Source organism: Megalops cyprinoides, chromosome 3, assembly GCF_013368585.1.
Source record: "Megalops cyprinoides isolate fMegCyp1 chromosome 3, fMegCyp1.pri, whole genome shotgun sequence".
Taxonomy (NCBI): Eukaryota; Metazoa; Chordata; class Actinopteri; order Elopiformes; family Megalopidae; genus Megalops; species Megalops cyprinoides.
In genome coordinates this window covers 14,805,035-14,819,053 of record NC_050585.1, presented here as the reverse complement: position 1 = coordinate 14,819,053, position 14,019 = coordinate 14,805,035, and the positions used below count along the sequence as shown (strand labels likewise).

The following is a 14,019-nucleotide window of genomic DNA, read 5'->3' as shown; positions in this document are numbered from 1 at the left end:
CTGCAATGGACATTTGCAGTGTTATGGAGCCCAACCCGTCAAAGAATTCTTTCTTAGCCACCATTCAGTATGTAGAATGGTTAAGACCTCACCTACAACACATCAGCGTCGGCCGGCTTTTTAAAAATGATTTTACTCTGTACTGACATACCACATAAAAGCAGCAGGGGGCACATGGGAGAGCAAAGTGCAGTATGGTGAAGAGTGTGGGAGGTGCTGTTGGCACCATCAGTAGCATTAAAATGAGTGTGTCTCCTGTCTGCACACCACCCACTGGCCGAGTTGTTATTTTAGGAGCAAGTGCACTGGGTGAACCTACATGGTCAAATGAAGGTAAATGGATAATACACAGAAAAGTGATGAGACCAAATTCACTGTAAGACTATTAACAGTTCCAATAATCAGCAGGGTTATATTTTAAATGATCTGTATATGATCTCTGATATGAAGCCCTAGAATTTTATAGTTCATTAAAATTTAAACCTTTACAGGCATTACAAAGTTGAAGCCATCTTGTTTGTAGAATAACCCAGTACTTCATTAATTTAACACTAGCATTGTTCTACAGCTGCAATCTGGAGATGGTATTCCCGTGAGAGTACACAAGTATTGTACATCTGGGATTTTTTCAGTGGCTAGTCTTTTGTATGACAAGTTATTACTTACTATTTCATCTCAAAATATGGCATTTAGCACACACAATTCTTGTTAAGACATAGCCCTGTCGATCTGTGGGCCATCTGATGGAGGAGATTGAGTACTGCAAGTATTATCATTATTATTATTATTATTGAATATAATTACATGGAGCTTTTGTGATGTCATCCTCTCCTCCTCTGTCCTTCAGGTGAAGGCTGATAAGGACAGTCCCAACCTGGCCCGTCTGCAACAGGCGTCCCGGGGTGTCACCCAGGCAACTGCAGGGGTGGTGGCATCGACCAAATCTGGCAAATCCCAGATCGAGGACACAGGTGAGGCTCCCCCCCCTAAAAAACTACTCTTGTGTGTTTGTTTGAGAGACTGATCACAAAGGTCCTCTTCATAAAAACACAATGTGCGGAACAGCTAGGACAGTCAACAGCAATTCAGTTTTTGTTCTGCCACGTGATTGGTCCTCGTCCTCGTCCTCTTGGTCTCGTTGTGTTCCTTGCTGTAAATGATGCTGCCACACCAAGCGTGCGTTGAGTGGATAACGGGCCATGCAGAGTTAACACCCTGCAGTTTCGCCCAGCCTGGCACCAGCACTCCAGGCCTGGGAGCCAGAACCAAGGGGGCAGGGCCATCACGGGGAGGTCCTCGCCCCCTCCCGAGGACAGCTCTGTCCAAGGCCATATAAGGACACGGGTCAGGCAGGCAGCAGCGGCAGGGATGTGTGTGGGGGGGTCTCTCTAATGATGATTGTGTTTCCTCCCCTCTGGGCTGTGGAATGTCCGCACAAGAGCAGGCCCGCCGCCACGCTGGCCTCTTCCTGTCATAGCAGTGTTGGGGCTGTATTTATCGATCTACCTCTCTGATGTGGCTTTAAATAGCTCTGGCAGTCTGCTGACCTCTGCTCTGCGGAATTCTGCTGTTTGTGGTTGCAAGTCTGTATCCTCAGTCACCCCCCCAGTCTGCCCCCCCCCATTAGGGTTTGGTCTCCATGTTGACGTGAAGGCTGCTGTGGGTGTGCCGGGCCTGTTTGCTCACGTCCTCTGCTTCTGTCCCCTCTCAGACACCATGGACTTCTCCAGCATGACGCTCACGCAGATAAAGAGGCAGGAGATGGACTCCCAGGTGAGACGTGATCTGCACTGTTCCACGCCCATCACAGGAAGAGCAGTGAGGCCAGCTGTGCCTCTCTGTTTCTGCCATAAAGAGACACGCCGGGGATATTATAATGTAGATATTTAAGTACAACAGGAGAAATCCAGAATAAATTATTATATGTGTTTGGACAGCCAACACTTTATAGAGTGTGAGTATGCATGTGTGTGAGTGTGAGGAGTACAGTTGCAGACACAGCTGTGGTGATCGCGGCGTTGTTGTTCGGTGGAGGTTTAACCCTTGTGCGCCCGTGCGTCTCAGGTGCGGGTGCTGGAGCTGGAGACACGCCTGCAGAAGGAGCGGGAGCGTTTGGGGGAGCTGAGAAAGAAGCACTACGAGCTGGCCGGGGTGGCGGAGGGCTGGGGGGAGGAGGAAGGTGAGTCGCTGGCAGTGCCCAACCCCCAGGAAACAAGGCTCTCACTGCCTGAGTTACCAGACCATGTAAAGTGCCACCTTTGAGTCAGACACGGGCACGGAGGCCTGCAAGGAGTCTGCGGTATAAGAAAGCGTGTCACTCTACGCCGACCTGTCTCGTCTGAATGGGCTCACGCCAGCCCAGCTTTTTTTAATCCACTTCATCAACGCGCTGGCAAAGAATCTCCTTTGTTACAGCACTTGTTTTCTACAGCACAGAATAAGCTTTTAGAGTGAGACAAAGTGCCTATTGGCAGACATGACAGCGTTGGCCCACGCTAACGCCCACTGTCTCTCCTTATGGTGGGCTATAACACTGAGCATGCAGACAGGGCTTATGTGCAGCTCTCACAGTCAGGACATCCACGCTTGTATTATTTTTTTTTTTTTGAGCCAATTCACATACATTCTATTAATACCCACAGACGCTTCATTTCTGCTTGTGTGGGTAGGAAGAAACGTACAGTATTGGGCGTACAGACCGACTAATGCTTTGAATGTTTGTAGAGGCAGCTAAATTCAGAGCTACTGTTTTCAGCAGATGCCTGTATGAGTGTATATATAGTATATGTAAAGTATATATAGTGCAGTGTCACACACCATAAGGTTGTGTGTAACCGTTACCACTTGCTGTACTGTGGAGTGTAGCCGTGTGTGTTTGTGTGCATGCTATACAAACCCCTAGACATAAGTTAGTGATAAATATTTAACAATGTATTTGATTAAAGACAAAAAGGAAAATAGGCTAGTAGCGCGTAGATAAATTCACGTCCTTTTCTGTTACTTTTATGTTTCATTGCAGATGAAAAAAAAAGTTCAAGTGTGTGTGTGTGTGTGTGTGTGTGTGTGTGTGTGTGTGTGTGTGTGGGGCAGTGTGTGTGTGTGTGGGGCAGTGTGTGTGTGTCTGTGTGTATGTGTGTGTGTGTGCGTGTATGCGTGCGTGTGTGTGTGCGTGTGTGCATGTATGTGTGTGTGTGGGGGGGGGGGCAGTGTGTCTGTGTGTGTGTGTGAGTGTGTGTGTGTGGGGCAGTGTGTGTGTGTGTGTGTGTGTGTGTGTGTGTGTGTGTGTGTATGTGTGTGTGTGTGTGTGGGGCAGTGTGTGTGTGTGTGGGGCAGTGTATGTGTGTGTGTGTCTGTGTGTGTCTGTGTGTGTGTGGGGCAGTGTGTGTGTGTGTGTGTGTGTGTGTGTGTGTGTGTGTGTGGGGCAGTGTGTGTGTGTGTGTGTGTGTGTGTGTGGGGCAGTGTGTGTGTGTCTGTGTGTATGTGTGTGTGTGTGCGTGTATGCGTGCGTGTGTGTGTGCGTGTGTGCATGTATGTGTGTGTGTGGGGGGGGGCAGTGTGTCTGTGTGACTGTGTGTGTCTGTGTGTGTGTGTGTGTGTGGGGCAGTGTGTGTGTGTGTGTGTGTGTGGGGCAGTGTGTGTGTGTGTGGGGCAGTGTATGTGTGTGTGTGTCTGTGTGTGTCTGTGTGTGTGTGTGTGTGGGGCAGTGTGTGTGTGTGGTGTGTGTGTCTGTGTGTGTGTGGGGCAGTGTGTGTGTGTCTGTGTGTGTGGGGCAATGTGTGTGTCTGTGTCTGTCTGTCTGTGTGTGTGTGTGTCTGTGTGTGTGGGGCAATGTGTGTGTCTGTGTCTGTCTGTCTGTCTGTGTGTGTGTGTGTGTGTGTGTGTGTGTGTGTGTGTGTGTGTGTGTGTGTGTGTGTGTGTGGGGCAGTGTGTGTGTCTATGTCTGTGTCTGTGTGTGTGTGTATGTGTGTGTGTGTGTGTTTGGGGCAGTGTGTGTATCCCATTGTGACTTGGCCTTCTCTCTGTCTCTCTTCAGGCACAGGCTGAGGCCCAGGCCAGCTCTCACACAGCCCGCCTCAGAGCCGGCTCCTCTCTGCCTCTACCTACTACATTCTACTGTTTCTACACTCTCCGCTCTTTCCTCCCCTCAAGCTCCCTCTCATTTAAATGAACTCGAAGCCAAATAAAAAGGTGCTCTTTTTTAAACCCCTCGTCCTGCAGCTCTGGCTTACGGAAGCTTCCACTCTATGAAGTAATGATCGGCGAGCACGGAGAGGGAGGAGGGTGATGCAGTGCCAGGAACGGGATGCCTCTAGCACCACCTGCTGGACTGTCGATGAACTGCAAGCTTGCCGTGGCACCATCTTCCTGTTATTATTTATTTGATTTTGATTTATTTTCCTTCTTCCAATATGAGGAGAGTCGGCTTTCCGTTGAGAACTCCATCAGCGCTCTTCCACCTCACAGCCCATGAAGACTGTTAGACTGCATGCCGTTCTTTAGGTCTGTTCCTCCCATGCTGACACTGCAGTCCCCCTCTCAATTACCCAGAATGCAGCGCTGCCGTCTGACCTGAATTACCCCTGTCCAGTGGCAGCAGGTGCAACAAGACCCCCGGCACCAACCACTGCACTGTCCCAGGAGTGCGGTGTAACCCAGTCTCTTCCCACGTGGAGCGACGCGCCTTGCCCAGCCGGTTTACCTGTGACCCACATGCAGACACCCATCGGAGAATCCCACCCCGCCCGGCTCCCCCCCAAGCAGTGCTCTTGCACCTAACCCCTCACCTCACCCCAGCATAGACCGCCCCCTGCTGTTCAGTCTGCACGCGGGCCCTTTGTGAGGTTTATTTGACTGTTTCCCGCTTGTCGTATCGCTCACCTCGTTGTGGTTTGTGCGGTGATCACAGCACAGATATGTGAAGTCGTGCTCATACACTGTGGTCCTCCGGAGGGGGTGGTGCTGGGGTAGACTGTTACAGAGGCGGCCATGGGGGCCCACCCCCTCCATGTTTCTGTTGAGTGTTCCTTGCTGTGTCACATGCGTGCTTCTAGCTGAAGACCTGTTAGCAGTTTTTACTACTCACCTAATATATGATGGACCCCAGTTCGACAGGTTGGGTTCCCAGAACTGAAGCCTTTGAACTCGTGTTTCATACACAGACCATGACTGAGATGGAACTGACTGTTTTGAGATCATCCAGCAGCCCTAATACTGCAGTGTCTAATTGACCAAACCTGGATTCCCTGCATATAGTCAAAGTAGAGCACCTGACCAGAACACAATTTTGCTGCCAAAATGTGTGACTTTAACATTGTAAACGAGTATAGGCTGTCAGGCCAGCAGTGTTTTTTTGCCTTTAAAGCATTCAAGTAACTGCCAAAATATAATGCACTCATACAGACTACCTACTCGATAATATAGCTAGACTAACAAACTAGGCTTGTGTGATATTTTAAAGCTCATATGTGTAACTCTGCTGCACCCCCCCCCCCCCCCCCCCAAGTGTCAGGTGTTTTCAGGTGTTGAGAAGTGCCATTTCCCCAAATATGAAATATGAACAAGAGGTTTGTGCAAAATTGTACAGTCTGTTCTATTGTCTATAAAATGATGTCTGTCAATGACCATGTTCACATGGAAAATTAAAATTCTGCATTGGAGAGGTAGCTCGATAAATACAACTCCTATCTCATATCAATAGCTGAAAGTGCTGCCATCTCTCTTCAGTGGTATTTGCATTATTTTGCTGCCATCTTTTGAGTAGCTTGTAGATTAACACCATTATCTTTGCTTGCCAGTTAGCTAGTTGCACTGTGAGTTCAGTGTGAATGTAGCTTTGTATAGTAAGTTATCTCCAATGTACACAGTATATGCATATGCATCATACACAGGTAACTGTTGTGTTGTCATTATATTCATTGTCACTCAAATACTCATTGACTAGAGGTAACATAACAGTTTTGCCACAGTGTTGTGTCCCTGTTACGTGTTCAACGCCTCGCCCTCATGTGCATCTTAATTCGGCAGTTGTTTAAATGCTTTAAAGTTGTGAAAAGGTTGCTGGCCTTGTTGAAGTCAGACACAATGGTGTAGGAGTCATAAAGGCACTGTTAACCAAACTGCTGGCTAGGAGGGATGACTGTTACATTTTCAAGCGTGTGTCATACAGGAATTCTGGAATTCATAGTTCTATTGAGCATTTAGAGACCTTTATTAAAAAAAAAATAACAGGGTTAGTTGGGATAGGTCATATGATGAAATTCATTTACTGCTCAAGATCAGTTTTCTCCTACTTCCTGTGTACATTAAAACAAGTAACCAAATAAAGAGGGCAGTAAAGGGACAGGAGAAGCTAGTGCCTTGAAAGGGAGTGGGGATGTTAGGCCCACTCTGGAAAGCTACAAAATGCAGAGAGGGGAATTGGAGTGTTTTGGTTGTTGTTTGTTTGTTTGTTTGTGTGAAAGCTGGTGTTGGGATGAGATGCGTTGAAAGCCCACTGCGTTGTCCGCCGCTGGGATCCCCGTTCTGGAGAGAAGAGGGCGGAGTGCTGGGCCCAGCCCATGTGGACTCGTAGGGCGCTGGGCGAGCTTACCAAGCGCAATTTGGAGGACACCTCCAGAGGTCCAGGGGACGGAAGCACCCCCCCCCCCCCAACGGCTGTGTGGGTGCACATTTGGGCCGACTGTAGGTTGCCCATGGCAAGATGGCATCCACCCGGCAGCCAATGACTGTTTCACTCCATCAGCACAAATACATGGGGCTCCAGTGACCTCTGTGGGGAGGACCCAGGAGGCGAGGCCTGTGCAGCAACTTTTATCTAGCAACACTGAGGTGCATGCTGGCCCCTCCCACTGCAACTCTGGAGGTCTTCCCATTGGTTCAGCTCAGCGGACTGATGTAACAGTCAACAACTCAGTCTGATAAAGTCACAGAAACAGGAAGAAAAACACTAAGAGTTCATTCTTTTAGTCTCTCTGGCACAGGGCATGTTTCCTCTCTTTCATCAAACAATGCAGACTGGTCTAGGCAACCCGCAGACATGTCAAAAGTGATCATTGATTTGTATGTGATTTGGGAAAAGAGGAAAGCAACACACCCAAACCAGCTTGAGTTGTTGAATGCATGATCAGTTCCTGTAGGCTTTCGTTTGTGTAATCTATTTCTGTGTCTGTATGGGGGATTAGCTTGGCTCTGTGTGTGTGTGTGTGTGTGTGTGTGTGGACATGCATGGTTCTTGTGTGAGAGTGTGTGCAAGTGTGTGCGTGGGTGCCTGAGTCTTAAACTGTTCAGTTTTCTTCCTGAAGTTCATCGAGATCTGTAGCACTGCTTTAGTTTGCAGGTTAAGTTGTAACACTGGGTTTTTAAAGTTGTGTTTCACACGTTATTCCAATGTGCATCTTATTAATGGTTCACCCTTGGTGTATGTCATTGGTCATACCAACGCAGCCAGCCTTCCAACTGCCTCTTTCACTTTAGACAAGAAGAATCTTTATTAAAGTTTCATTAATAAAACATCACAAAATTAAGAAAAAAACTCTTTGTACCATATACTAAAATGTTTTTGTTTTTATTAAAATGATCAACATGAATAAAAGCAGAACTTGTTTTTTTTCTGATGCTAAATACTGGGATCCTGAGAATGTTGTGTGCTGTAAAAGAGTCACTAACGAAATACTCACTAACATCATTGACTCAGCAGTGCTGTTTCTGTAGGAGCCTACAGGACTGGACCATGCTTGGTCCACAAGGGGTTAGACTTACTAATGCACTTTACCTTCTCTGGAAGGAAAAGCCAAATACCCCTTTGGTTTTCACTGCTTTTGTCTGATTATTAAAGAAAAAAAAATAGTGGTGAAATCTTGAACCACAGGTTTAGTATCTAGCGTGTTTGGTTCAGTAGGTTGCAGAGTGTTCCCCGCTGCCAAATCAATTTAAAACTTTATACATAAAGGAATCCATGCTCTGCGGTGGATGGTGACTAATCATGTGGAAGTGGACTGCACCTCTGATTGACTGAGCCCTGCTGAGTAGACAGCATTTTGCAAGCAAATATTAATATCACAAAATCACTTCACTTGCTCTGCGAGGAAAATGAATCACTCATAGATCTCCCCCTTGTTGGGGACAGGAACAGGAGTTAACAGTGAGTTGGGTGGCGCTGTTCTCACCCTCCAGTCTGCTTCAGACAGAAGGCTGGAAGGAGCCACACGCTCCATGGGACAGATGGAACAGAACACACAGAGGTGGGCATTCATTCATAACATCAGAGGTCTTACAGACGACAACCAGCAATGTTATAAGGCAACCTTTTCAACAGACTCTTTTGAGCCTTTGAATCAAAAAGATGGTTGTGCTCCTTAAGAAAAGTCTGCCTCCACATACAATTTTGTTTGTCTGACACAACTTGCAGACATAATGCTACTAACCAGTCAAAGCTCAGAATAAAAAGGGAAGGTGATTGGCCTCTTCCGGTTTGTGGTCAGTAAGAAACGGATTAGACTGATTTTTAATCACTGAGTTACTGCACAGTCTTCATTGTAACAGGCACAGCTGTAAGTGCTGTACCCGAAATGTACATCCACTGATGGCCACCAGGGGTCAGTATAGGCTCTGTCATATCACTGCCAGACTGCAGTTTTTGTGCCCATGTGTTATTCACATTTGAATATTGAAATGAAATGGAAAAAAAAGATTTCTTTCAAATTTTTTCTTTTGCCGTTGCTGGCATTTCGTCTACATGACATAATACACTACACGCTTCTATATCTTGTACAGCTTTGCCATTGTTGATATTCTAGTATCCATCAATAGTGTAAAAGTGAATAGTGCCTCATGATGAAAGCTATGTGTTCCTCTATCCCATTTTTCATCCTTCTGAGATGTTGGTTTATGTCCTAGTAATATGGGGTGGGGGGTTGTGGTGGGGAAAGGGGGGGCTTTCAGGTGTGTCTCTCCCTCCCCTGGCCCCGCTCCATTTAATCAGGGGTCAAAGGTCATTCACCGAATCAGCTGTGTCTCTCAGGACCTATGGCAACCTGGGGGTAAATTGGCTGCTCCTTCTGTGTGGGGGGGGGGGAACCACTGCACCGCACCCCCCCTGCGGTCGGTTGCAGAGAACAAAGTGTCCCCCCGTTGTCTCAGCTTGCTCATTAGGCCTAATCAGCTCGGCGCAGATGGCTGGACCTTTTTGCTGGCCTAATGGTTTTAACCTGGCTGTGCCGGGATTACAGCCCCTCTCCCAAACCTCCCAGTGAGAGCCAGCAGAGCCAGGCCAATTACTGCACCTAATCTGCATGAGGAGCGCATTGGGGGCACAGCCAGGCCATGGTACACAGCACTCTGCCAGAACCGCACCACCCCCCCCTTTAACAACCTCCTCCTCTCTCCCCACTCTCGGCTACAAGGAGCAGGCTTCAGATCGATGGCAGCCAATGGTAAAGGTCTGAATGTATGGGTTTCCTGCCAGTTCAATCAGTGGGTCTTGATTTGCCCTTTAAGGGAACAAGCAGGATGCATCTTTGTCATGGACCCCACTGACATACAAAGTAAACATTTGAAACGCATAGAACTTACGAACACAACAAGTGTACTAGCCGGAACCTGCCCTCTAGCTTGTCTAGGTTCATCATTCTGCCTATACATTGTATCCAGCACTGTGTCAGGCCTGCTTAAAGACTCTGCTCCAGCTACAAAACCTGAAAAACTATTCCCTGCATTAATAACTGTATGTGTGAGAACATATCACCTGGAGTCAGTGTAAAATTCACTTTTAACCTGTTTGTGTGTCCTGTTGTTCTGCTGGCAGAACTCCTCTTGAAATTGAGATTCTGTAGTTCATACATGGCCTTCAGATACACCCCTGTTAACAGTGAGGAGGATAGAGTCTGGAGCTGTGGTGTTCTGCAAGCCCCTGATAGGGGCTGGGAGGTGCTTTAAAACAGTTAAAGAGGATTGCATTTGAATGTGCAGTCGCTAATTGAGCAGTTAATGAATATGTGTCCCCTAGCGTGTTCCCGCGTCCACTAGCTTTGCTAGGAGGGCCAGCTGCAGTGCTTCCATTTACGCCCCTACCCCCCGACCATCTGCTGCTGAGAGCACGGGGTAATTAACTTGCACCCCTCTGCCCCCTCCGCCCCCTCCCCTCAAGTCCCCAGAGCTCCCCTGTTTTGTCCCTGATTAAATCTGCTCCCCACTTCCCATCCCTCTCCTATCTTCCTACTAATTCTCCATCTCTGGTTTGTTGAGAAGCAGTGGGCTCCGGCCCGACCGTGCCGAGCCGGGCTCACTCTCCAGTGCCAGAAGACACGGGCCGGGCAGAGAGCTCACTAACTCAGCCTCGCCGAAAAGGTTAAGCTGACATTAGAGTTCCGGGCTGGGGGATCAGGTGGGCTGTGCGCAGTGCCTAACAAACCCCATTTGAGTGTGGTTAATCTCTGTGGGAGTCGCGGGGGGGCGGTCACAGCCAGCGTCAGTTGAGGTCACTGTGCACCTGGGGTGGGGGTTGGGTCCGGTTGGGCCACGGCGTGTCCGCCGGTGCACGCCTCCGCTTCTCTGAGAGCGGGTCAAAAAGGTCTCCCCCTCCTCACACAATAAATGGACGTTGTACTGCATCCCCAGCATCAGACATGCGGTGCGGGTGTTGTGCAATGGAGTCTGCATGTCACTCGCCCCTCAGATCAGAGGATTCAGGAGGGTGGGCTTTTTTGTGCCGTTCAAATAGTGTGAGAGGTGCCCTCTGCACGGGTGCCACCTCCCTGTGCACCTGTGCGCTCTCTCCAGATGGTGCCCTTCCTCCCTGGTGTTAACGCATGGATCACCTCCCCAGCTGGACACCCCCTGTGACTGAGCACAGGGGTCAGGGGGACTGAGGATCACCTGACGAGGTCAATGAGATCAATAGCAGGCAAGTGGGGTCAGGCTCATTAGCCACTAATGCATCCTGTGGAGCTCTTCACTGAAGATGGCACCTAAAAAGGAAAGTAGTGGAACTCTCTTCTACCTTCTTGCAAAGCCATCAAAGTTGAGTACACAAAAATATGAAAAAAATGTAATTTGTGAAACATGTAAAAATAAATGTATGCATATGTTCTACTGCTAATACACTTAAACATAGATTAGACTGATCCAGTAGACTCCTGTAGAGATGTCCTGAAACAGTGTCAGGGTATCACCTGTGAGATGCCACATATCAAAACAAAACAAAAATATGTTCAGGCTCTCCTCGTAGCAGTAGTCTGTGAGAAAGGCCTGGCGCGGCTCACCTTCAGAGGGGGTTGTCCCTGGTCCTCGTTCCTCAGCTTCATTCTGGCACCTTATCTGCACTGTCCTAATCTCGGCCTCAGAGCCCCACAGCAAGGCCTCTCCAAGGTCAGGGTGGAGGGACAGATCGCCCTGCTGGGCTGTGTCCTACTCTGCAGGCCGTTGTATTTGACTATTCACTATCTATATATCTATATCTATATTTGACTGTCTCACTGTGCAGAAGTATAACATGCTAAGGCCCTTCATTCAAGATCACCACAGCCCATTACAGCGTGTGTACATTCACAGAGCAGAATAATCCTGCTCCACACAAACACACACACAACCAGATTGGAAGTGGGAGTGAATCAATCTTCATAATCTGAAACCAATGCAGAGATTACAACATCCCTAATCCTGAAGGCAAATCAAGATGTAATACACTGCTCTGTTTGTGCCTCAGTATGTATATGGGCTCTGTAGAGGGAACTGGGGAATATCAAACACACATTTCCCTTGCATGTAGTTTCAAATTTCTTATTTTGCCGTACTGTATTACTGTATATAAAACATTTACATTTGGTTGTGGTAAGCAGGCCCATCTGTATCCTGTGGTAGCGATCTGAAGTTTATGCTGCGCAGAAAAATTACATTCAGGTAATAGAAGTGATTTGTTTATTTTCTCACGTTTTAAGAGTGACAGCTCCATTGTGTGTCATGGAACCAGAGAGCTGCAGGTTTGATTCACTGCTGATGCTCCTTTGTTTTAGTAAATGCCAAACTGCACAAAAGGATATTATGGAAAAAAACCTTAAGCTAACCTGGATGCAGCGCAGGTAAGTGCTGTAATTGAGTGAAATGGTAGCCCTCTAGCCTGGCCCTTGCTGAGCAGAACGATTGTTTATGGCAGTGTTGTGCTGTGTAAGACAATACTGCACTATGCTGCACTGTGCTGTGTGCATCTGGGAAGGAACTCTACTATTTATAGCCACTCTGGGTTTGGCTGGGGAGACACTGCTGCCAAGCGATGTGGTGTGCCAGCTTTATATAAATATATATATATACTCTGTGCGTGTATACGTATATGTGTGCATATATACATGTTCAATGCCCTCCATATTTATTCATGCTCAACATACATACATTCATACAACATACAACATACATTCATGTATTGAATTAGGAATGAAACGGTGGTATGACAAAAAATGTATTGGAGGATTTTAGTGCTCAAAAATATATACGTATATTTTATGTATTACATATACGCACATTGTATTTTAAAAGGCTATAGTCATAGGTGTAGACTTGGGAGAGTGAAAAGAGGTGGGCAGTGAGAGATTACATCACATTCTAAAGAAAGTGACTTTCCAGCCAGTCCTGTGGGAACAGAGGGCTTCTGTTCTCCCCAAATTCAGTTTCACGCCCGTTCACACCAGCCTCTCCAAAAGACACACCACACCCATGCGGCCCACAGACTAAACAGTCTGCTGTGGTTTTTCTCGTCCGGGGTTCCGGCTCGAGACCAAAGCATTCCGACACGTGCTCCCCCTACACGGGGCCAGTAAAAACAGGAGAGGGGCTGCGGCAGAGGAAATGCCACATTCAGCTGAGCCGCGGCGCCGAGCTCAGAGGGAGACTCTCAGTACTGCCTCAGGTCTGCTCAAACTGAGCACACCGACGCGCTGGGGTCCGGTGAGAACTGCGAGGGCCGGTCAGGCTCAAGCTGAGGAAAGGACTGGTAGGGAGCCTAGAAGCAGAGTGGGTAAGCTGGTCCAAAGTTCTGTTCAATCCATAGACTCTTTGTCGTGGATTTGATTATGTAACCGTGAGTTGAGAAACAACAAAAAAAAAAAAACATCAATTTACCTGGCAGTCCGGGGTCAGAGATGGCAACCCATTGAACCTGAATGGACCAGGAAAGTGTGTAGGGCAAAAGTGCCCGATATTCAACAATCGCAAGAGTGAGTTTTTTATAGGGTCACTCTTGAATAAGAGCTAAGATCCCGATTCAGTCAGGTCACATGTGACGGCAACCAATAGGTTCTAGTAGTTCTGTTTCTGTGGATGAAAAGTAAAACGGAGTCCCACAGAATCCTCCCTGCCCGTCCACTGTGCCAAAGAACTGGCTAGGGGTTGGAGGAACTCTCTCAGGTCTGGCTTTTCAGTGTTGCACTGCTCTGTGTTTGACCTGTGAGCAAATGAACAGTGACCTTTTAGCACCTTTGCCCTGTACCTCCTGCACTCCTTACTTTATTCTCCTGAGGATTCCGCTTCCATGAGTTCTGCCTTTAAGAATGAAGCGAGACTGGTTCCCATGGTTGGGCTGATGCCCTTCGGAGGCCACGGGATAAGAAAAGATCTCTTTTCTTGAGACCAGAGGAAGGAAAACAAACAATCCTTTCCATTCCCTGATTCTCTTTCTCCCAGCGACAGTTCCTCACACAACTGAGCCCCCCCCTCCCTTTAATTCTTCATGGGCTGAACCTCTGGAAATCCCCTACCCCCTGCCCCGTGCCCCAGTGGCAGCCTACATTAGGACATTACACATCTATTGTTCAGTGGCACTTTTTATGGGCCACTGCGGCAGGAAAAATCCAAATGCTATTTTTAAGCATTGCTGCAAATACACGATTGATGATTTTGATTTAATTATGAGGTGCTCTTTTGGGGGAGGGGGTTAGGCTGTCATCAAATGACCCCAAAAGTAAGAGACAGAATGGTCCTGCAGGGCATGCTGAAGCCTGCTGGGGGGGGGGGGGGGGAGTCCTGTCCAGCCAT

At 47.9% G+C, this 14,019-nt stretch overlaps 1 protein-coding gene across 2 annotated transcripts in view; it reads left to right on the top strand.

Moving 5' to 3' along the window:
* Positions 1 to 5,488, top strand: part of LOC118774333 (huntingtin-interacting protein 1-like) — a 43,258-nt gene extending 37,770 nt beyond the window's left edge. For both annotated transcript variants that reach the window (XM_036523633.1, XM_036523634.1), the window contains exons 28-31: positions 848 to 971; positions 1,712 to 1,773; positions 2,065 to 2,179; positions 4,034 to 5,488. In XM_036523633.1, coding sequence (XP_036379526.1) covers positions 848 to 971; positions 1,712 to 1,773; positions 2,065 to 2,179; positions 4,034 to 4,044 — 312 coding nt within the window. In that variant the 3' untranslated portion in view covers positions 4,045 to 5,488. The remainder of the gene's footprint in view (positions 1 to 847; positions 972 to 1,711; positions 1,774 to 2,064; positions 2,180 to 4,033) is intronic.
* Positions 5,489 to 14,019: the final 8,531 nt, after the last annotated feature.